The sequence below is a fragment of the Phocoena sinus genome, chromosome 14 (genome assembly GCF_008692025.1).
Source record: "Phocoena sinus isolate mPhoSin1 chromosome 14, mPhoSin1.pri, whole genome shotgun sequence".
Classification (NCBI taxonomy): Eukaryota; Metazoa; Chordata; class Mammalia; order Artiodactyla; family Phocoenidae; genus Phocoena; species Phocoena sinus.
In genome coordinates, this window is record NC_045776.1 from 57,814,811 (window position 1) to 57,839,278 (window position 24,468).

Genomic DNA, 24,468 nt, shown 5'->3' on the forward strand with positions numbered 1-24,468 from the left:
TGGGCAGTGTTCACTGTAGTAAAAAGAAATTCCCTCAAAGGATGGATTACTGCTATAAACAGTTCTACTTAGTGACTGGATTTTCATTTTTTCTAATTCTCTTTAATGTGACTTTGATGTCCCTTAATGTCTAGTTTCCTTTAATGTCCTTTCTTAATTCCAGCACTTTCAGAATAAATTTTTTTACTGGCATGTATCACCTTATGCTCATTTTTAACTAATTCAACTAAACTGGACTAATGGTGGAAAACAAATATGTACCAATGTGCCAAAAGGATCAGTTTGCAAAAATATCATTGACAAAAAAGAATCTCAAAAATCTGCAGGACGAGCTTACAGCAGTTATATACCATGGACGCCAGCACTTCTTAGATAAGTGTTTTCCAGTTTTCCCAATGTCTCAAAAAACTGACTTGATTCACTCTTCAGGTACAAAGTACTTAGAACATATTCTTATGTTCAAAAAGTACTTTTCTGGAATGTCATAGGGCTTGAGAGGGAATTAGATTAGGGTGTTTTGGGGTAAGAATTTGCATTTTTCCCAGTTGAAGGTGCAATAACCACTCTGTGTCACATCTCCAAGCAGGAACAGAATAACCCAAGAGTGAAACTGTTTCCATTAACAAAACAAAATGTAGCAGTGCTTTGTAAAACCTGAGCTTTCAAATTTATAGCTTTCTACAGTCCTGCTTTTTCTAAAAATTTCCGTCTTGAGATCTCTTATAAGGAAGTATAACTTTAAGGAAATGCACTCTGCATAAACAAACTGTGGCCTAATTCTCAATTATTTAATCCTTAAAACTCTGGCCTCCTAGAAGCATGTCCCATTGCTTTATCTTTTGGCCAACCGGTTTCATGTAGCTAAGGACACACACTCTAGAACCAGATTGCTAGGGTTCAAATCCCAGCTCCCCAACTTACTAGCTGTGTAACCTCAGAGAAGTTACCTAACCCCTCTGTGTCTCATTTCCTTCATTTGTAAAATAGGGGTAACACTAGAACCTCTCTGGAAGAGCTATACATGATTTAATACATGTAAAGTTCTTTAAACGGTGCCTGGTACATAGCAAATGTTCAGTCTGGTTTAGCTCTGAGAATTGTACTGTGTTCAGAGGTCCTAGTGGGGTCCCATTTTGCCTATTAAAAGCTGAGCCTCAAAGATTAAGTTCTTGCCCAAGAACACACACAAGAAAATGCAAAGCCAGGTTTCAAACGAAATTCCAGAAATCCGTCTGCCCTTTCCCTCCCCAGAGCTCAGGAGTTCTCTGTTCTCAGGGAGGTTGAGTCTTTGCTTCTGGCTTCTCTCCTTCAGCAGGGCCTGCCCCAGTCAGGTGGCCACCAAAAGGGATGAATGCAAAGGAAACGATGACTGAATGCGATTCTCCTGAGAAGGCTCACATCCCTCGGGTCAGCGGCACATTTCTGGGGCTCGTCCCCTGTGGGTCAGACTTCCGTTCTATAACCATGAGGCCCATATGCCTTTCCCCAGCTGGGCCTCAGGAATGCAGCTCCAGGCCCCTGCCTGGGTAAGAGGCCGGGACAAATGACAAAGGGTCTGCCACAGCACTTCATGGCTGGCTCTCCTCCAGCGCCCAGCATTTATGGGAGGCCGGGGGGAGCCCTGCGGTCAGGAGGACCGGGCAGACACCCTCCCTCCCAGCTCTCAGCCCCGTGACCCTGGAAGAATGACTAGACTGCTCTGATCCAAGCTGGCACCCATGAGAAGGGGGGACCTGTCAGATTCCGTGTAGCTGTCCCGTGAGTGAGGAGGCATCACTCGGGCCCCACGCCCAGGATGCTCTACCTACCATCGCCCCTACAGCGCGGAGCTCTTTTTTATGTTACCACAAAGAAGTATTTTAGTTAATTTTACGTAGACCATGAGACATTGAAGGAGATAAGCTTGGGTGACTGATGTTGCCATCACCAGTACCGAGCAGAGGGCCCAGAAACAGATGACTGTCCGGTCAAGGTCAGCCATGCAGCCAATGCTCTATTGCAACAGCCTCTCAAAACTAACACAAGAATAAAGGCCTGGGTTTCCCTGGTAGTGCAGTGGTTGAGAGTCCGCCTGCCGATGCAGGGGACACGGGTTCGTGCCCCGGTCCGGGAGGATCCCACATGCCGCGGAGCGGCTGTGCCTGTGAGCCATGGCCGCTGAGCTTGCGTGTCCGGAGCCTGTGCTCCGCAACGGGAGAGGCCACAACAGTGAGAGGCCCGCGTACCGCAAAAAGAAAAAAAAAAAAAAAAAAAGAATAAAGGCCTGTTGACTAAATGAAAGTTTTTTTCCCATATTTAGATGTGAACTGTTAGAATCAATGGTTTATTTTATACTATCCTTGAAGGATGTGAGAGATTGTTCATAATTATAAACATATGCTGACACCATGTTAGAGAAGTGTAAGTATATTCAAAGAAGAATAAAAAAAATCAGTTAGCTTACTTGGTAACATAAATCAAAGTTAAAGGTAAATGATTATAAGAAAAGAAGTTTTTAAATCTAAAGGACGTCAACGGACCATGCTAATGATTTAATAATGGAAAATTACACACAAAGGTAAAAAGCGCAATGAATTCCAATTACTGGCCCGCTCAAATGGATTCCATTGCTAGGAGTAGTTTATTAACTCACTGAGCTAAAGTTTTTGGCTAGTAGGTAGGGGCACTTATCTAAAATGAAGACAGTTTTAATCCATTTACAAATGTAGACATAAAGCACCTATTTGTGTCTACTTCAGCACTTGCAAAGTATGTTCTATGGAACATTAACAGCTCTGGAATGCTTTTTAAAAAGAGATCAGGGTCAAATGAGTTTGGGAAATGCTGCAACTCTAACCTTCTCCCGGGACAGGGTTACCGTGCATGTTAGCATCTTATGTGTTACTCATGGGGCACGTTACCTTCCAAAGCAGCCACGGCACTTTCCCTCCCTTTCAATATAGTTCCATAGGCCAATCGACTGTCCATTCAAGAAGGCCTCTCCCATGCAGCCTTTAAAATGGGTAACCTTCACAGCAGGAGACTTCTAATGTAAACAAACAAACAAACATACTCCAAGTATATGTGGTGAAAAGAAATATATTCTCTAAGTGCACAAAACTCCTCCTTGGGAGCTCAAATCTAACAGATCCTAATTTTGAGAAAACAACATCCAGGAAAATGACCAGTTTGTAATCACTGAACTTCCTTCCAATTATGAATTGGAATCCTAGAATGAACACAGCAGGACAAGATCTCAAAGGTCATGTCAGTTACTAGGGTCACTGGAGAGAAGGCCCTTTAACTAATGAGGAAAGAGACCCAGAGAATGTGGTCAGTGGTGAGGGCCTGCCGGGACCTGGGACCCTTACTCTCATTTCAGAGCACTGAACCAAGTCCAGGTGAGTGAACGTTATTGGGTGAGAGGGTAACTGATGTAATAAAATATACGATGGGCTCCTCTGCTAACTGCTAATTAGTATTAGTCCACCACTAGGGTCAGAATAGAGATAAAGGGAGTTCACAGAAATTCATGTGGAATATTGAGTTTCCTCTTTTATAATTGGGGGAAAAAACCAAATAATAAAATGAACCACTGGCTTCTTTTCCCTTATGCTATCCACTAAGCATGATCCTTTACAAAACCAACCCAACTCTGCAGATGAACTGTCCTTAAACGAAATAACAGAAGCAGGAAAATCTTCATCTGCCTAGAATATTTTCAAACATTTAAACATATTCATTTTCTACACTGGTTAAATCAACCAACCAGCACTGCTGAGATGAATGTTCAGAAGATTACCTTGATCTGTCCTCCAAGCCCGCCAACAAACATCAGTGTTGAATTGTTTACATCCAGAACATTAGCTGTTCCAGGGGATTTACTTGTTTTTGGTGGTGGCTTTTGAGATGCGCTCACTTCCTTTACACTCACCGAACCAATGTTTCCAAACCTAAGGGTCACAGAGTTGCAAAGAGAGCACCTGCAGAATTGCAAGTTGGTCCACATACACACACATCTGTTTCACACACAGCCTCCACCTGCTTCTGCCCATGTCTCCAACTGGTCTCCCTGCTTCCAGTCTTGCCCATCCTGCCCCTAGTTTGCACTCCAAAATCTTGTGGAGTATTTCTTCTTAAAACATAAATTCCATCACGTTACCTCCATGCTTAAAATAGTTTCAGATAATGAACTAAATATATTTGGAACGGTCTACTGCCTTTATCATTACCCCATTTTTTCAAATAACAAAGTAAAAATCAGAAATTTCCAATAACACACCATCACCAACCATGATATTACAGAAAAGTGAAAAGAAAGCCATACCTACAGCCACTTAACAGCAGTTGCCTCTGGAAAGGGGCTTTAAAACGAAGAATTTTGCTTCGTGCCTGAATTTTGAGAAAACGCATCCCCCACTTGTACCCTCATCTTCTGTCCTACTTGTACCACTGCCAGCCACGTGGCATCTCCACCACGCTGCACTTTACTCCCCTCTGCTGGGGCGCAAACATTTTACTGGGTTGGCTGCCTCAGACTTGGACCTAACATTCTCAAGGCAACATAAACTTTTAACTCTTTTCTTCTTTTGATTGTTGGTTTTGCTAACAAACTTTATTTCTTCTGTAATGATGAAAAAAATTATTTCTGTAGTTAATCTAAACCAAGTATCCTTTCACTGACTTCCCAGAAATTTCGAAGACAGTTATACGATGTTACAAACATGTAATTACTTATAAGATGCGAGATGCTCAGAAAGAACTTTCTCTGCTACCTGGTTACATAGATACTGTGCCATTTGCTGTCATCAACCGGGAAGTCTGGAAATTCCAAACGTGTGGACCCGGAGCCCAAATCCCAGAGGAAGGCCACTTTCCCTCGCCGCATCTCCACTGCCAGGAAGTCAGCCTGGGGTGCAGGGCATGAGTTGGGATGAGTTCACACGCCAGACTGTGCATGACCACCGAAACACTTTAAAAGATGATTCTTACAGCATTTTCTCTACTTTTTTTTTTTTTAAGTAGAAAACAGAGAAGATCGTCTTTTGTCTTTAAATGCTCCCCTCCCTGGAGCTGGAGCATGACCTGGAGTATTGGTACTGGGGATGGTGGCCACCGTTGGCCATCGGTGCCCACCACCCTTGCCCAGCGTAGCCCTCCATGAAGCCTCCCATGAAGTTCTCCAAGAAAACTTGCTGGGGGTTACCAGCCTCTACCGGGGTCATGAGGGGAGGCATTGCACTTGTTTGTTTGCCCAGTCTGAGAAGGCAATTCACGAACGTGAGATGTACAGCGAGACAGGAGCCATGAAATCGTACATCACGGACTGACCTGTGCTTTGCACCTTGTATCTTAAGAAGACATTTCAGATGGCATTTGTGCTTGCTAATATTTTCTGCCCTAACATACCCAAGGGCTCTGACCTGTTCCCTATGACACAGTCAAATGAATCAGTAGTCTTCCATAGGGGACGTGCCCTCTGGGAACCCTGGGAATCTCGCTGGGTGGAATAGCCTGGGGGGAAGCTTGACGATTCTGACATGCCCCTTGTGGTGCACGCCTCCACTCCTGGTAACAGCGGCCAATGTCCACAGACCCAAAGCATAACTCCGTGGCTTCGGAGGTCACAGGAGACATTAAGAAAAGCTCTGTCCCACAGCTCACAGTTAAGGTGGCAGAGGGAGGTACTTTTCATAAATGCCACTCTTCTCCTCACGGGCATTCAGTTCTGTAGTTTGAATATTTTTAATCTAATGTTACCAGTTTAGCAAAAGGTTAGTTCTCATAGAAGAATTAGTGATTTCACAAAGGCCCTATTTTTTTTTAACTGATTCAGAAAATATACTCTGTCCCTAAGAGACTCAGCGTTGCTTTTGCGGGTCATACTCACACTGATGCTACTCCCCAGGTAGAAGAGAAGGTTGTCAGGTTCGCTTGTCTTCACATTTAGTGTTAAGCTGTTATAGTTGGTAGAAGAAATCTGAGGCTGGTAGGCCCGGATACAGTCTCTGTCTGCAGACACAGCAACTTTGATCTGTAGAAGGAAAACGGAAGTGTTCCTAAGTGCCTAAAAATCATTTAGGGCCACACAGCAGCACGCCTGGCGTTGAACAGTGCTATTCTGTTCCAGGTCGTCACTGCTAGTAGGTTTCCTCTCTGGATAGTGCACAGTGCTTCGTGTCTCATAAGGTGAAAGTCAGATGATGCTGAAATTTATTTGGTAAAATATTTTAATATGGAAAAGTCAGTCAGGTTTTAAAAGGGAATTTTATGTTGGGAACTCTGTCATGTGAGATTTAATTCCTTAAAGACAAGGAGCTTATCCAAATCACCTTGGAATCTTATACCTGACACAGGACATTTGATGATCATATATGGAAAAAATGGAGGGTTGATCTACTCACTAGGCAAATATTTATAGAGCAATTATTTCATTTACATATTTCTCTGATAAGTAATTACTTGCATATAATCCTTATATTAACCTTCAAGATTATAAGTTTATATTAACCAGAGCACTTGGAACCATCCATCGGGTTTACATTTATTTGGTGACTGGAACTAAAACACATGGAAACCAGAGCTCTTGTAAACCTACAGCCCTTTTCCCAAAGTGAAGTCACTCAGGGATCAAAGAATACAGAGCTCCTTTTTCTTGGCTAGAAACTTCAGGAAGATACTCTTTAGACCAGAGGTCACATCTATTGTCTATAGGTCCCCAGGATCAAGACAAATGATATTCTCTCAAGTCTTATTTCCCTGAAATGCCTCTCCTTTGGTGCACGGCCAATGCCATGTGCCGAGGATGACCAGGAAGCAGTCTCTCAAATTGTGTGTTTTATGCAGTTAGTGACCTGGATTTGTGCAGCATTCATGCAGTTCAAGCTGTTTTGTCAGAATCACAGAGACGAGGCCCACACTGTGTGAACCTTCTGAAGATTACTTGGATTAAGAACACAAAGTTGGTAAAATGATGGAAATAGCACCATATGCAACCAGTGAGACTTACAGGGATGCTGACACTCAGGCCTAATGTGTTCTGCACCATCTAGCTAATTGGTGCAGATCTATAAATCTAGGCCATGATGATAAATGTCCATAAGGACACAGAGATCTCTTTGCTAGCAACATTCTGAAACACACCGAAAAAAGCAAGACTCAAAGAAAATAAGACTAATTAAATAGACTTAAATATACTTAGGTAAATACATATAAGACGAGGCTTTAAATATACTTGGAGACAAGGCTGTGAGGAATCTGGGGTTACTGAGAGCTGGTTAGTAGAAAGTGTGGCCGAAGGCCCTCTGCACAGGAGGCCTCTGGGACTTGCAGTTCCAGGAGCCTCAGCTGCAGGGGTGCTGGGCACTCACAGACGCTGCTTGCTTCCGGGCCTGGCTGATCAGCAGTTTGATTTCTGATAGGTTTCTGCTCAGGTTCTCTTCTAACATCTTCAAAGGCTTCAGCCGATCAAATAAAAGGTTCGCTTGTGTTTCCACATCTTTGACTTTTCTTCCAGCCAACAAAGCTAAAATATGAGGTGGCGAGAAAGTTGGCAGGAGGGAGGCAACGAGAGAAATGAATTGGTCATTACTAATGCACTGGATAAACCAGAATATCCTAATAATCAAATCCTTGGCATTTTGGTAAATATATGAAAAATGCACCAGCACAAGGCATCACCCAAGGCCCTTCTCTTTTTGTAAGTGCAAATCCAGATGTTGGTGCATTTTTATTTTTTAGGACTGCTGTTTGTGAACAAGGCACCACTGTGCCCTTGGCAAACTCAAACGGCTCGACGCAGACTTTCCTAATGGGAGGGGAGACCACGACCTACTGGTCACTGAGGAGTCACGGAGGAGTTCTTCTGTTTCTCGTAACGTGGCATTAACACTGGACAGGTCAGTGGACGTATTCAACAGCTTCTGGCCCAATCCCACGACGTTCTTTAGAGTGCTCATAGCGCTCTGATTTGCAGATGTGGCCAGCTCTTTGATTTTGGCGCCTTTGTCTCTGACACCTGAAATAAATTTATACGCAAGCATGCACTCTGGTGGTTATACACAGAGAAAACCAAAAAACCACAACAAATGTAATTTTACATAGACATGTTACAGAATTTTTTGCTGGTTGTTGAACACAAAAGGAGGCTTCTGTTTTTAATGGCAATATTAAGGCTGCATATCATACGCTCTACTGCTTCCTTTTACGGATGAATGAAATATTTTTGATGACAACCCTCTGTATTGATATATGATTTCAATACACAGTGAGATGCCATGTGCTCAGCGTCTTACACGTTAATAATCTAAACTTTCTTTGGTCCCTTTCCTATCACTCCCTTCTCATGGTCATTAACGCCATCTCCAAATCATTCTGCGTCTAGATAAGAAGGTTTGGGAATTTAAATCTGTACCTGACATGGAAGTATCCTAGGCTAGAGGAAGTGTACCTGCCCACAACATCAACTGGCTGCTGGAAATAACAGTGCAGGAAAAACTAAACGGTCACTAAAGATAAAGTGGAATTCAGTTATTCTAGAAAATCTGGTGGATAGGTTTTTTTAAAGGCACTCATATTCATTTTTAAAGTGTTTAATCACAAATGGGGCAAAGATTAACACTAGAAGAAGCTGGATGAAGGGTATGCAGGTGTTCTTTTTACTCTTCTTGCAACTTTTTGGCAAGTTGGAAATTGCTTCCAAAAAAAAAGTTATTTTTGAGTGCTTGATCAACATACACCACGTATCCTTAAAAACAGATAAATAGGGGCTTCCCTGGTGGCGCAGTGGTTCAGAGTCCACCTGCCGATGCAGGGGACACAGGTTCGTGCCCCGGTCTGGGAAGATCCCACATGCCGCGGAGCGGCTGGGCCCATGAGCCATGGCCGCTGAGCCTGCGCGTCCAGAGCCTGTGCTCCGCAACGGGAGAGGCCACAACAGTGAGAGGCCCGCGTAATGCAAAAAAAAAAAAAAAAAAAAAACAAATAAGAGAAAAAGAAATTTCCATAACAGAAAATATTCCATTGATTTAAGTCAGTCCAAAGCGCCGCAAGCAGACAGAAGAACTTTGGAGATGTTTGGCTGTCTTCTAAGACTTTTAAAATAATCTTATAAAAAAAAAAAGAAAAGGTTGAAGGAGTGTAAAATAAATAAATCACTGCAGCACAACTCGCCTGTGTTATACTTTTAAGAAGTTATCCTGTTAAAAATTTTAATGAACGCTGCATTCCCAAACCGTCAGCATTAAAGCGATCTATTTTAGAATGCTTATCACCTCACAAAGGAAGATTTAATTTCCAAGCAAGAATTCTCTAATTTCCCACATTTGTAATGAATCTAGCATTTCCCCCTAAAGCAGGAACGTTCCAGCTTCTTTACTTCCTGGCTTCTTTGAATGGCCCTTCTTTCATCTCAGGCCCATTTTAAAAGTAAGCAATTAATACGGTAGCATAAAGAATCTAAGGCTTTTGTTTTTCAGGTATAACTCTACTACTTCAATGCAGGTGTTCTGATGTTATAAAAAACATAATGATCTTCACTTCCAAACCATATTCCTCTACCAATCTTGGCCTCATTTCGGGTGAGGGGTCTCCATCAGACTTGAGGCAGGTCTTCCTCACGCTCACGTGTAAGGGTTTTGCAATGAGAAGGTATTAATTAAATCAAGAACCCCCCTTCCACTTACCTTCAGGAATTGCTCTAAGTATCAAGAGTGATTCATTGGTCTGCTTAGTAATTTTATCAGCATTCTCTTGAAATCTCTTTGCAGTATTTTTCAATTCACTCAGTTCCAACGCGATACCTATTCAAGGGGGAAAAAGTGTTCCCTTTTAGGCTAGTCCTAAAAAGTTGCCTAGATGAGAGCTTTATCATTCCTGACCCATCTATAAAATCAGCAGCTTTCTACAGAGACCCCAAATATTGCAAGTTTTTCCAGCAAGACTTAACACCACTCATTATAAAAATTGTGTGTTTTGGGGCTTACTTGATCATCTTTTCTACTTTGTTTCCCTTCACACTAATATGTCTTCCTAAATTCATGTCCAATTTAATTAGAGCTCTAGGGTGAAAAACTGTGTTTAAGTCACTCAGTCTTAATCAGACTTACTAACTTCCGATCCACACCCAAGTCCTGGCCACCTTTGTCCCCTAGGTTGTAAGACCCCAAACATGGGCTCCTGCTCTGGAATCTTCTTCTCAGTCCCCCACCTGCTTCTCAGCCAGGGTCCCTCCCCTACTTTCCTGCTCCCTTCTGACCACCCAATAGGCACTCAACTCGTCCTCCTTCATGTTTGATCAAAGCTGTTGGATCAAAGCTTTTACTTTTAAAATTGCTGTTCGTAATACACAATCACATTTGGATTCTGAACACCTGGTTAAAAAATAAATTATTGATAAAATCCATGATGAACCTGATGGTTCTGCATAAAATTTTAATTGCCAGAAAGTTCACTATTTTGTGGCCTACAAAATACCTTTAGTTATGTAAACTAAAGCTACCGCCCATCAGCAGTGATGCTAGAGTCTGTGTTTAAAGCTTTATGATTGAGAATTAGGGACTTTTTATATTGTGAGATGAACATAAATTCTAAATTGTGCCACTCACAGAGAAACAAAAAATATGCACCTATCCAAGCCCTTGGCTGTAGAAGGGTCCAGGACTGGACATGGAAGTAGTCTAAGTGGTATGAGCCTTGTTTATGGCCCACCATTTACTCCCATAGGAAAAGACAATATTTTTGTTGTATTAGAGTATATTAAGGTGATAGGTACACTATATGTTATAAAACTTGTATGTTTCTCTTCCACAACAGATTCCTCTGCCATTCTGTGTTATGCTTATTGGACAACTCTTACATATGCCAAAACTCTTACAAAACTGCTTACTGAAACTCTTGGGAAAAATGAAACTGCATAGGTATTTTTTTAAATAGATAAATCAATTTATCTATTTAATTCAGTAATTATTTAATAAGAACCTATCACGAGTCTAACATTACATTAGCCCTAGGAAGAAGACACAAGAGAAATCAAACATAATACATCTTGGGCTTCCCTGGTGGCGCAGTGGTTGAGAGTCCACCTGCCGATGCAGGGGACACGGGTTCATGCCCCGGTCCAGGAAGATCCTGCATGCCGCGGAGCGGCTGGGCCCGTGAACCATGGCCGCTGAGCCTGTGCGTCCGGAGCCTACGCTCCGCGGCGGGAGAGGCCACAGCAGTGAGAGGCCCACATACCGCAAAAAAAAAAAAACAAACAAACATAATACATCTCTTCAAGAAACTGTGAAACCCTGAGAGATGAACAGAGAAGCACATGAAATCACAGATAACCCGACAAACGCTATGAAGAACAGCCAGGGCTCAGGCACTAAAGCAGCGAGTAGAGGTTTTGGTTCTTACAGAAGGCTTATCGAGTCTATGGAAGATTGGAGGGGACTGCACATTAAATGAGATATCACTAAAATAAAAATTATATGATGTGTCTATGATAGGAAACTGGAATATTATTGTGACAAAGAAATGTTAAGCTTCAAATTGCTCCAGGAAAGATGAATGTTCTGGAAGTATGTTCAGAGATGTGTCCACAATCACTCCGATATCAACACAGTCCAAGCTGGAAACTGACCTCCATGCTTTCTGCTTAGGCTATTGCCTTCTTTTAGAAATTCAGCACTGCGCTGGAGAGCCGCTCTCCCATTAGAAACAAGAGATTCTGAGGCCTGTAAAACAGAACAATTTAAACATAGCAACTGGAGGGCAGGGCGGAGGTGGAGAAAGCAACTCCATTCTATCAGAATAGCCTCCAGTGTAGTTCCAAACAAGGAAGTCAGCGAGATAACAGGCAGGGACAATTTAAACTGTCCTATCTTACGTTTAATATATGTTCTAGTTTGTGGCTGAAGAGAAGGAACACAGCCATTTTTAAATCTATAAACACAAAAACAGCCATTCAATGCAGATCTTCACCGCGGGTAAGAAGAGCTGTCTCAAGTGGGTATCAAGCAGCATTATCATTTTTGTTCTAAGAATTACTTATGACTTAGGAAATGAAAACTTACGTCACATGATGACAGAAGCCTTAAATAGATCCCACCAGAAAAGAATGTTGACGAGCATAGATTTAAGCCACTGCAAGTTTGCTCAAGCACCTCATGGCAGGATCGCTGCCCCACAGTGCCCCGAAAAGGAAGGCGCACACGGAAGCCCCCAGGGCATTTCTTACCACGCTCGCCTTTCTTTCAGTCCTGAGAGTATCTTTCACCAACTTCTCTGATTCTTCAATCAGGCTCCGGATGTTGGAATGGTCATGGGTTGCACTGGTCGCACTTAGGGACACATGACTAACATTTCCAAGGCCACTGTGAAATCAACATATTTAGAGATGTCATGATCAACTAAATGGAACTACCCCACTATTCTTAAAAGCCTTCCAGTTTCTTCCCCCTTAGAGAATTATCATCAACAAGGAAGACAGGATTTCATGTCAACATGTGGATTCCCCTTGAACTCCAAAAGTAATCTTAAGAAGTGATAACACTAAGAACTGCTGTTTAATTAACACCCAAAGAAGACATGACTGCTGTGTCCCATCTTTTAAACCATCCATTCTTTGATCTCTGTTCAAACCCCCTGCGTGTGTCTGGGGTGCCGCTGCATGTTTGCATTGGTTGTAACCTCTCCTGCTACGGCATGTGTTAATTTAAAAAAAAAAAAAACAAAAAAGGCTTTCCTAAGCATATATGGGGATGCTGAATCTTATTCCTCAAATAGTATAGACCAATTTGAGGAAATTCACTGGGGGTTTTGAGGAGCATCAGATCTTTCAATCATCTGAACTTTACTCTTGTAAGTGGGCAAATCACTCAAGAAGTTGCCAGCTGGCAATGGTGCAATTTCATCCAGCTCGCTCTAGCTTCAAAATGAAATCTGACAATTGACACATCTTTGCCTGCTGAGTAACCTACTTCATTTTCTTCCCGAGGTTATTGAGTTGGGTGATTCCCAAACCAGACACCAGCAGTTATTACTTGTTACTACTTCACTGGCAAAATTCAGTGACTTATAAATAAAAGATTATAATGTTATTTAACTTTACGTATCACACCAAATTGCTTTTACTACTCATACTAAGTAATATAGATTTTGTTGTAGCTATGCCTGTAATCAGAACATTCTTTTCTCTTTTGGGAAAAGATGAAGAAAGGAGAAGAAATGCGTATGTAATTCCATTTTCTGATTCCGATGGCAGACACAGGCGGTAGTGCTCAGTGTAGCACATAATTTAAGCAATAGTCTATGTTATTCAATACATCGTTTTCAATTGCTTTCCTTGTGTGAGCTAATCTTCTATGGCAGCATTCCTCAAACTGGAAAAATATTTATTTTTCTCCTTCCACAAAACACACCCAACACACAGAAACACACATATTCTAGTGTGTCCAGACTTTTTCCACTCATAATTTATAACAGATTCTAAAGAAATAAATGTACCAACTAACAATATTGTGTAAATCATTGATAAGGCCTAAAACCCCGATTCCCTCATTTGCTGCACATTAGGTCACCTGAGTATCTTAAAAAAAAGGAAAAGTACAGCTCACACCCCACAGTCTTCGGGGGATGGGAGAGAGGCAAGTGGACACAGGCATCAGTATTTTAAAGTTCCCCAGGGTATTGCTGCAACAATTTGGGAACCACTGGCCTAAAGCTGTGCTTCTCATTTAAAGGTATTTCTAACAAGCTGAGGATATATTTGACAAATATCCAAAAATATATGTTAAAATTATGATAGTACAATGGTAGACCTTCAGGTAGTAGAAAGTAATGGAGATGGTATCTTTCAGTAGTTGGAAAAATAGATTCCCAACACTTCTAATAGCCCGGGACGGGCAACCACAACCTGCATCCACGCATAAAGCCCGCCGGATCACAAGGTCCAAGAAGACAAGATGTATAAATAAATCAGTATCTGGTTCTGTCCATATGCAAGCTAACAATAAAGTCCTGAGCACCAGGTAGATACTTAAGGCCTCGATGGCTTGATATCAGAGCATAATATTTGTTTTCACTCCTATCTGGTTCGGTTTGCATTTTTCCATCATACGGTCCTGCTGATGGTCAACCACGTTACCAGACATGGGAGAAAATCCTCCTTGCCGTGGAAATGAAAGAGAAGTCTTCATTTTTAGACAAAAAAAGAATCTGACTCAACACTGTGATCAAAATAGCCATGCTTTTTCTCTCTGATCCACAGATCACAACCTGAGAATTCCTGCAAGGTGTGGTCTCACCTGTCCAGAGCACCTGCCAGTCTCTGGAGCTCAGTGGCATGATCCTCCGCTCTGTAGACGAGGTCCAATGCTCTTCTTTTGGACATCTGCATGACCAGATCATCTACGTGGTGCCTGATTTTGGCAGTCCATAGAAGCAGCTCATCCCGGTGATGCTCTAACTGCTACATAGAGAAATTAACATTGTGACTACACGTGCGACTATTTAACAATGTATCTGAGACGGAAGATTCTTTAGAAACTTTGGCTATTGCAGCTGTGCTGAGTTGGGACTTACTGCTAGAGCCTTTCCTGAAGCATTTGCAGGTGCAGTGGCAGCATCAAGCAGTCCTCTTCCTTCAGCGATTAGCACTGACGTCAAGTTTTGTTCTTCTTGAACACGCAGCTTGTTATCCTGTAGCAAAAATCACCTCTAAGGATGCTTCATAAAAGCAAGTCGGCTTCTGAACCGCGGTGCCTGACACTATGTGCTGAAGTTAGCCTTCGGGGCTCTATTTTTTTTTTTTTTTTTTTTAATGCAGTACACGGGCCTCTCACTGTTGTGGCCTCTCCCGTTGTGGAGCACAGGCTCCAGACGCGCAGGCTCAGCGGCCATGGCTCACGGGCCCAGGCGCTCTGCGGCATGTGGGATCTTCCCAGACCAGGGCACAAACCCGCGTCCCCTGCATCGGCAGGCAGACTCTCAACCACTGCGCCACCAGGGAAGCCCCGAGACTCAGTTTTTAAGAAGCTAAGACTGGTATCATTTACATGGGAGAATTTGGTACCAGCTCTAATGGGGAGAGAGCTGGTAAGACTCACGTTGAACTCTCGCAGGTTGGCCCTGACAATGAACAGGAGGCGACTGCTTTCCTGGGTCTTCCTCTCTGCTTCCCTCAGGAGCTCTTCTGTGGCCTGCACTTTACTGTTGTGTCTTGAAAGGAGGCTGCTTGCTGCTTCTTTTAATACCTCCAACTCTTCCTGTGGTTTCCGGTAATTTTTCTGAATTTGTGACAATAAATCTTCAGCAGCCCTGGGAAAATAATAGACGGTTCACATGGTAAGAAATAAACAAGAAAGCTCGTATCATTGAAATGATAGTGGAAGAAACTTTTTGTTTTATACAGGAGGTTCTTATTAGTTATCCATTTTATACATATTAGTGTATATCTGTCGATCCCAATCTCCCAATTCATCCCACCACCACTCCCCCCGACCCCGATAGTGGAAGAGACTTTTACATAATCGTTCTGAGTTTCTCTGTGACGTCCTAAGTGGTATCTCGTAATCTCTTAAAAAGGGAAACAATTTCTCTAAGACAGCTATTAGTATGGCAGATTTACATTTTATCCTTAATAAACTCTCCTTATTCACAAACTTACTAACATATTTTAGTAATGGAATTAAAAGAAACCATCTCAGTGAATCTTGATTCAGAAAATTGGGACCATAGTCTGTGAATGACGGCAACTGAAATGTTTCATTATAATATGGCCAGAAATCGAAAAAAGGAGACTCTTCAGTGATTTGCTCTCAAGTTACCAGTATATTTATACAATATAAAGGTTTTTCTGCAGCTAGTTAAAAAACAGATTTTATAAAAACTTTCAAATCCAAATTGCCATAAAGATATAATTTGTACCATTGATAAAAGCAAGCTTTAGGAAATCGAAAGACATTTTCCCCTATTCTTTGGTAAATTGCTATTTCAATCAAATTTAAACTTAAAGCTCTACAGAATGATACGGTTTTCATACTACAGAACTTTGCAGTGGTTGAATATATCCCATTAACTTCTTGCTTCAATTTGTCAGAAGAACTTTGAAAAATTTCATGGAAAATGCCTTGTAGATCACCCTTAGCTTACACATATCATCAGATCGCTGGGCTGAACACCACAAAAAAACATTTTCCAAAGATACATATTTGAACTCTGATATCATTGAGCATTATCAGGAATCATTTGAACATTCTTATGATTTTTAATGATTATAAAAATGATAGCAAGGTGTTGCATTATGATGCAGGCAACAAGAACCAAAAAGAGCACATGGGAAACACACAAATAAATCCAATATATTCCTAACATGTGGCCATGAATCTGTCAATTCACATTGTTAAAGAAGGTATCTCTCAAAGAAATTTAAATATAGAGGTCATATTTTCATCTATGAAATGAATTTACCACCTAAGCTGTGATCAGATGAAATGATATAGTCAGCAGTGACTTGAAAGACTAAAAAGAAAAAACACAAAACCCCTCAGCACTCTTAGCTTCTTCTTGTAAAATTTATTTAGTTAACACAGTAAAACAGTGTTTTTCAAACTGCGTTTCTCCACAACACTAGTGCCGTGAACAGGTAAGCAAGTTCCATGAGAAAGGGCTGCGTGCTGCAGTACATCTAGCTGTGTTCTCCAGGCTCCTTTCGCAGATCCTGAAACATCAGCCTGAAGACTTGTAGTAAAGACCTTGTCTCTCCTTAAGACACTGCATTTACCAAATTATCTGGGCACAGGACACATTTCTTTACTGAAATATCTTTTGATAGGTCCGGGGACACCTGCGTGGAAAACAGTTGGGAAACACAGCTACAAAGGATAATTTACAGGGTGTGGTAAAGGTAAAGATAGCAGGCCGGAGTTGGCTACCCTTAGAAAGGCCTGCTTGCCAGGCTGGCCCTCGGCTGGTGTCTGCAAGTGCTCCCGCTGTCCCCTGTAAGGGTGGCTCACTGCCTCGACTGTTTGTGCAAGCAATGTGGTTTAGGCTGAACACCTGCTTCCCTCCTGGGAGTCTGGAATGTGGGTATGTGCTGGGCAGAGGGAGCCTATGGGAGCAGCCCCCACTGAAAACCTCAGATGCTGAACTCTATGGGCTTCCCTGGGCATCACACACAAGCTGCTGCATTTTCATTGCTGGGGGGAGAGTGTGCTCCGTGGTCCCTCCTGGGATGGAGAGAGTGTAGGGAGCCTGCATGGGCTCCTCCCAGCTCCCCTGCATCTTCCTCATGATCCAGCGGTGCATCCTTAATACGCTGCTCTAGGAAATCTCAGCCCTGAGTCATGGGAGTCCTGGTGAAACTCTGAATGTGGAGGTGGCCTTGGGGACCCTGACACATGCACGATAAGCAGCTAGGTTGTGTGCTAAGTACTCTCACTTACAGGATTGCTGTACTTCAGCATAAATTATCACTCTTCTAAGAATTATAATAAAAAGGCTGAGAAATAAGTCCTAAAATAATCCATGAAATTTGAAATGACTTAAGTACAGGGATTATCTATGGAAGAAAGTGGAGGCCTAAGAATGCATTTAAAAATCTTTTTAAAATAAAAGGTCTCAGTAGTAATAATTTAACTTACAAATTAAAGAGGGAGTTCAAGAATCTTATGAATAACTTAATTCCAAATAGAAATAGAAGAGCTACAATGACAGAGAAAGGGTGACAGGAGGAGGGCCTAGCGGGGACGAGGGTCAGGGGGCACAGGTGGGGAGAGGGCCCCCTGCCTTCTCCCCTTCCTCTCAACTGCTACTCAGTAAGTCAACTTTTCCCAGTTGGACTGTGAGCTCCTAGTGGGCAAAAGGCTTTATTGTTCTCTTTTGTGTCCCCAAGTCCTAGCACAATGCGGGACACCTGTGGGCTCAATCCACTTTACTGACCGAATGACATGACCGTGGAAGGTACTGGTGGGGGGAGACCCCTGCAAAATGACTCCTGGGATCTGCAGGGATTCCCCGTCCGAGGGAGAGACGTGCAGCCGAGGGAGAGAATGAATGAGATGACCGACCACGTGTGGCGCTGGGAGGACCTTGAGCCTAGGATGAGCTGGAGCCGGGTGGATGGGGGGAGATGGTGAGTGAAGAGGGAGGCTGGAATGAATACGTGATGTTTACATGTGGTCCAGGAGGCAGCGGGGAGCTGAGGAAGGTGAGGAGAGAGCAGGGTGCCCTGGGGTGGCTGCCTCAACTGCAGGCGGGTCCTGGGACCACCTGCATGGAGGTATGAGCCTTTCCCTGTGGGGGTCCCCGCACCATGCATCCAGTGAAGGGAGGATGCAGGGGAGGGGCTGGGTCAGGGAGAGGTGATTACAATCTAGTGTAGATACACAGCCATGGTCTCTGAGCTGACCATGGGAATTCCACCCACCCATCTTCTATGGACTGGGTCTAAAGCGTACTTCCTGTTGTTTAGGGCTGGAAAATAATGGGGTTTAATGTCAGACAGATTTAGGTGTGTAGCCAGATTTCATATTGTCCTGCAGGTGGGGCAAGCTACTAATATTCTCTGGGCCTCAGTTTCTCCAGCTGGATATTTCCCACCTAACAAGGTGGCGGGGATGAGCCCCTGCAGTCCATGAGGGGTGCAGTCCACACCACCCAGCACAGAAGAGGTGCTCTGTAGATGGCGGCCCCTTCCCCATCCCCTGGGTCCTCGCCCACTTCTGAGCCCCCCTCGACCAGTCCATAGTCCTCTCAGGGCCCTTCTTGGGCCCTAACAAATGTTCTAGTAATTAGATTATGAGTCCCCTCTCCAAATCCCATGCAACGTAAGTTCCTCCTTTTGTTTCTCACAGAACAAATTAACAACAATGTCAAAAATCCCATTCAATGATGAAAAAAGATGTAAGCTCAGCTCTCCCGTATGTGCCGGTAGAAGTGGATGTTGTTTTTAAAAACGTTTTAGAAAATAATTTGGCAATGCAAGTCGGGAATCCTCAAAATGCAAACTCTTTGGCTAAATGATTTCACTCCTTAACACGTACCCTGATAAGATAATAATGTGAAATACAGAAAAAGATTCTTATCTAAGTTGTTCATTACAACATTATTTAAAATAGTAAAATATATTAACATCTCACTATAGAGACTGGAGTTTTGATGGAGTATTATGTGACTAAACCAGTACTTAAGACATTTATCACAACCTGGCAGAGAGACAGCTTTGCTATTACATCAAGTAATTACTGTGTGAAAATACTAAGAAAAAAGCCAAAAGCAAATTGCAAGCTCCCAGTGACCATGTCTAACAGCTCTTTGTGGTCACTTCACATCACGGTTTTGATGACAGTGTGCATGCCGGAGCTAAATTAATCTGGCATGATGGCAGTCTGTCCTAGAGTTCACAGCCTCAGTGGTAGCCACTGCCTGGGTCTGCTTCCATGAGAGGTTACAGCATTACACTTAATCTTCAAGGAAGACAGTATCCTGAGGGTTTTTTTTGTTCACACAAAGTAGAAATGCTGTTTTAGGGTCACAGAGAAAAACCGAACCTATGACGTAATAGCAAAGACAGAAATTCTACTGATCACACTTTTCTCTTCTGGAGGGGCCAGCACCCAGCTCTTCTCATGACCTCTGCCCCACTGAGAGCTTTCTTTCCTTCTCCTCCACTTGCCTCCTTCCCCCTCAGCTTTCAAGTTCCTACCTCTAATTGGTTGTGTCATGAATGGTATTCAGGCACTTACCTGAGTCCAAGAGTGGCATTTTGGTGCAACTGCAGGAAATTCCTTTTCTGAATGATTTCCAGCAATGAAGTGATGTTCTTTTGCATATTCTGAAGAGTAGAACTGGGTAACTGGACATCTTCATCCAAGGTCTGATTTAGAGTTGCTGCCCTTTCGATGATTTCTATGGAGAAAATATATCAATCATTGAATAAGTTTCTCAAAAATGGACAGTACTAAAATGGAAAAACTTAGAACCTTCTCCAGTAAGGCCTGCTCTGCTCACCTAAACTGGATTGAACCTCTAGCCAGGCCACGTCAGCCCATATATCCCAATGCACTCTGGACATCCTCTGTCAAAACACTCATGGACTTGGGATTACTGGTTTATTTCATGTTTGCTTCCCCAGTACCCATAAACTGTAAGGGCAGGGGCTGTGCCTACCATGCTCACGGCAGCATTCCCTGCCCCTGGCACGAACATCTGCATGTAGAAGCACTCAGTAATATTTACTGCAGGAACAAACCACCAGTACTTGATACTACTCTTTCTTTCTTTTTGCGGAACACAGGCCTCTCACTGCCGCGGCCTCTCCCGTTGCAGAGCACAGGCTCCGGACGCGCAGGCCCAGCGGCCACGGCTCTCAGGCCCAGCCACTCCGCAGCATGCGGTATCTTCCCGGACCAGGGCACGAACCCGTGCACCCTGCATCGGCAGGCGGACGCTCAACCACTGCACCACCAGGGAAGCCTGATACTAGTCTTTTTTAAAAAAACATGTCATTTGTTCTAATAATATCCTTACCTTTTGCCCTATAAAGTCTGATTCGTATTGGAGTCTATACTTTTTATGCCCTTACATCATAATCCAAAAAGAAAAGCCAGAATTTCTGGTAGCCAAAAAACTGACAGTAGCATACTAAAAGCCAGATCAGATGGGACATCCCAGTTGAGTAGGGCGTAAATTACTCTGATATTAGGACATACTTTGGGACCACACTGAAGCTCCAAATCCCATCAACTCCTATTCTGGGCAGAGAGATGGTGCTGAGAGTTTAGCTAAGCTACTCTGTGGTATTGCTGCCTCTGTGTTCATTTCATTCAGCTAAGTGGCCTGCAGGGACCTTAAAATAACACTGGCCCCTCATGCAAGCATATGCCCTAGACGCAGCCGCAGAGGCAAAGCAAATGTAAGTTCTGGATATGACTTCCCCAATGGCCCTAGTGATGGACAGTCTTCCTGTTTCCCAGCACCTTCCCCTTACATGCCCCGTAGATAAGGTCCCCGGGGACTTACCAAAACTCTGCTCTTCTGCTTTGGATTGGCCAGTCTGGCCTTAGCCCAGGAACCCCAAAGCACTCCACGCACAGACCCTAATAAAGGCCTGCGCTCCAGGTCCCGTCTCCCTCTCTCTGCCTGCACCCTGCCTTGACCACATCGTGTGGCCCCTTGAGATGGGCTGGCTACTTCCTCAGGCTGGACCCCCCCAAGGAATCAACTGCTCTATCTCATCTTCTCTCGTGGTCTGTTGTTGGACCTCGGCTCACCACTCGGCAAATGTGCTCCGTTTAATAAGTGTTCATTTGACAAATTCATAATGGATGGGGAGGCACCATATCTATTTGATACTAAGGACTGAAGTGTACGGCATGATGTGGAAAAGAAAAAAGGAAACATCCATTTTTTAAAAGATAAAACTCTCAATGAAAGACAACGACGTGGACACAGGGAAGGCTCCAGGTGTCCAGTCTAGGAGTCTAGGACATGGTTACTCATGTGCTGAGTGAAGCGAATAAGCTTTTCCTACCGAGGAAGCCAGACCCGCCAGACAAGGCTCCGAGGACACTACCTTGGATGTCTGCCTGCAGCTTCTCCGTAAACGTCAAGAGGTCACGACTCTTGTCGAGGATCCTTTTGGTGGCCCTGGTCACGTGCTGGCTCCGTGTTAACACTCTGTCCAGCTGATGGAAAATAAAGGCCTCAGTTTAGTTTGACTTTGAATACAACGCGAACTTCGGCACTCCAGATGTTGTCTCTTTTAAGCAACAAACATATTCCAGAACACAGAGTGAAGATGTACACCATCACCTATGCTAAGGTCAACAGTTGGGTTGGAAGTGGACTAGGCCGTTCATGAAATGATTTACTGCTCACTCTGTGTGAGAAAAGGTGGTCTATTTTTTTAAAGGCAACCTAATTGGCCATGAAGCCACAGACTCCCCCAATGTCTCCACTGTGAAGACCTCATGTTCACTTTAGGACCCAAATATGCAGAACCTAGAAAGTAAAATCTTATTAATTTCTACTGACTGAGAGAACTTAGTCAAGGAGTTAAGACATAGAGTTAGGCAAACGGGCCTGCTTCTGCCAGGCTGGAGACCCGGTACTCAACACCTCCCAGTTTCATCAGTAACCTGCAGTAATAACGACACTGCCTCACAGGACTTCATGATGATTATATGGGATGATGTCTGTTAGGCCGGCAGTCCAGGGGCTGAGAGCTGCTCTCAGCTGTTATTTTTATTAGGAATGCTCTAATTTGTAAAAAGAAAGGTTTCATAAATTACAAACGTAATTTCCAGGAATGTAAAGTCACTCAGAATGGTTCTAAAAGTGTTTCCTAGTCAAAATCCAAAGAGAATCTTCTTTAATGGATACAAGAATTTATTTTCATCAGCTTATCACTTCCTACCAAATGTTTGCTTGCAGAGGTACTTTAAAGCCCACATATAAACCCTTAAACTCTTCCCAAATCATCATTAATTCCAGGCTAATACATTTTAGGGTGCATGATTGTATACGTGTGTGGATGTTGAGAGACAGAGACAAGATACACATATACACAGATACACTATCATACACATATCAATGTGCATACACGCATATCTATGTGTGTGTGTGTGTGCGTGTGTGTGTGGCGCGCACACACACACACACAAAATCCATGAGTGAAAATTATAAATTTAGCAATAGGCCTCCCTCACCATCTGCAAATGAGCAGATTCTTTTTTGGTCACTAGAAACCATTCATCTGGCATGGGCTAAACAGAATAAATAACCCCCTGCTGACATCAAAGTCCACAAATCAGAAGCACAGGGCTGAAGCCTGAGTGTTGCCGACACCACACAAGGAGCTGCGCTGGTGTTGGGGGCAGGGGTGGGGACCTCCGTTCTCACCATGTGCAGTGAATCCAGGACAGGGAAGAAGCCCCATCTTTTCATGCCGCCCACCCCTGGTTCACAGGAGGAAATGAGAGGTGATGGTAAAGTGGCAGCCCGACTCCTCCCTCAGTGGACAGGACAGCAGAAATTAAATCAGGAGCCTCTTCCCACTAAAGCACAGAAGCTGGCAGCATCAGAACCAATTTCAACACAAAGTACCTGGAGCACAGCTCCTGGGAGGAAGAGGCTGCCCTGATCTGATCAGAACCTTCCAGGCAGCCACCGGCAAGGGATCACAAGGGCTGGAGTGGGTGGGGGAGCGGGCCCTTTACGTGAAGAACTTACCTTCCTTTGCAGGTCCTCTGTTTGTTCTGAGACATCTTCAAGCTGAATTTTTGCCAGTTCTTTCTGTATATTTTCGTTTAATAAAGAGTCCTAAAACAACGAAGAAAACAAATTATAACGCTTCAAAATAAATCTTCTGGTTCTTAACTAACAATCACCTGTTATTACCTTTTTTGTTCATAGAAAGAAATTCTCCTTTCCTTGAAATTGCATTAAAAAATAAAATGAATCACATTCACTGAAGTTTTGACTTCAGCAACATGGTTCCATACTGCCATCTTTTGCACTGAACTTCCTATGTAGGTATGAATTTAAAGTCTGGTGGGTTATGCAGAACTGAACTGCTGCAATTCCTGGGTGAGTTGGGCCGAACTTAACAGTAGAGTCACATAAATTTTAACTATAACTGCTAACACCTCAAAAAACGCTTACTAAGCTAAAATACAAAAGTATTAAGTAAAGAAAAGCCTTTATAATTACTAACAACTAGGTGCTTAATTTATGCCAACACTCTTCTAATTTCTTTACTTGTATGACTATTCAAACCTTATAACAACACTTGAAGGGGCTAGACTATTGTTTACGGTCAAGACAGTTATCAACTTGCGCAAGTCGCAGTGTAGGTCAACGGTGAAAACAAGAAAAAGTGAAGGGTTCACAACTTTAAACTCCTGAGAACTTTACATTAACATAAAAAGTCATTTAAGGGAATTAACAAGGTGGTTTAAATGAGGGAAGATCACTCAAAAAGAGTTAACGTTGAAATCAAGTGTTTATCTCACGTGGTAAAAAGAAATATAGTTGTACTGCTGGAGCCCAAACTGACAAAGTAGTACTTACTGACTGTGTCTATAGTGAGTGGAAAAGAAACTTAAACATTTCTTTCCTTCCTTTTTTTCTCATCTTTCAAAACATTTCGTTCTATTTGAGGAACAACAGAAACATCTCTTAAGAGTTTCCTAACCTTTCTTAACTCCATCATATCTAAAGAGAAAAGACCGGGATTAACAAGAGTGGATCACAGACGCAGCTGGAGTCCACTGTGCACGCACGCGCACACACACGCATTACTGCATAGCACAGCAAATTAAATATCTCAAATTCTAATGCATAGGCTTTAAGCCAAATTAAGAATCACATGTTTTCCCAATTAGAATGAAAAAACACTGTCTAGTAAGTCAATTTCTTACCTTCCCACCTTCTTTTGGACCCAGATCAAAACACAGATTTTAACTAAACATAAAACTATGATTTACCCTCAGAGATTTTCAT

General features: G+C 43.0%; 1 protein-coding gene across 1 annotated transcript in view; it reads right to left on the minus strand.

Annotated features, from left to right (window-relative positions):
• LAMA1 (laminin subunit alpha 1) overlaps positions 1 to 24,468 on the minus strand; it is a 159,848-nt gene that overhangs the window by 29,605 nt on the left and 105,775 nt on the right. The window contains exons 34-48 of the mRNA XM_032654047.1: positions 23,197 to 23,286; positions 21,539 to 21,650; positions 19,710 to 19,872; positions 15,072 to 15,282; positions 14,548 to 14,664; positions 14,271 to 14,434; positions 12,203 to 12,338; positions 11,606 to 11,699; positions 9,663 to 9,779; positions 7,814 to 7,996; positions 7,350 to 7,504; positions 5,870 to 6,013; positions 4,755 to 4,888; positions 3,782 to 3,932; positions 2,901 to 3,025 (exon numbers count right to left, since the gene is read on the minus strand). Of these exons, the coding sequence (XP_032509938.1) occupies positions 2,901 to 3,025; positions 3,782 to 3,932; positions 4,755 to 4,888; positions 5,870 to 6,013; positions 7,350 to 7,504; positions 7,814 to 7,996; positions 9,663 to 9,779; positions 11,606 to 11,699; positions 12,203 to 12,338; positions 14,271 to 14,434; positions 14,548 to 14,664; positions 15,072 to 15,282; positions 19,710 to 19,872; positions 21,539 to 21,650; positions 23,197 to 23,286 (2,096 nt within the window). The remainder of the gene's footprint in view (positions 1 to 2,900; positions 3,026 to 3,781; positions 3,933 to 4,754; positions 4,889 to 5,869; positions 6,014 to 7,349; positions 7,505 to 7,813; positions 7,997 to 9,662; positions 9,780 to 11,605; positions 11,700 to 12,202; positions 12,339 to 14,270; positions 14,435 to 14,547; positions 14,665 to 15,071; positions 15,283 to 19,709; positions 19,873 to 21,538; positions 21,651 to 23,196; positions 23,287 to 24,468) is intronic.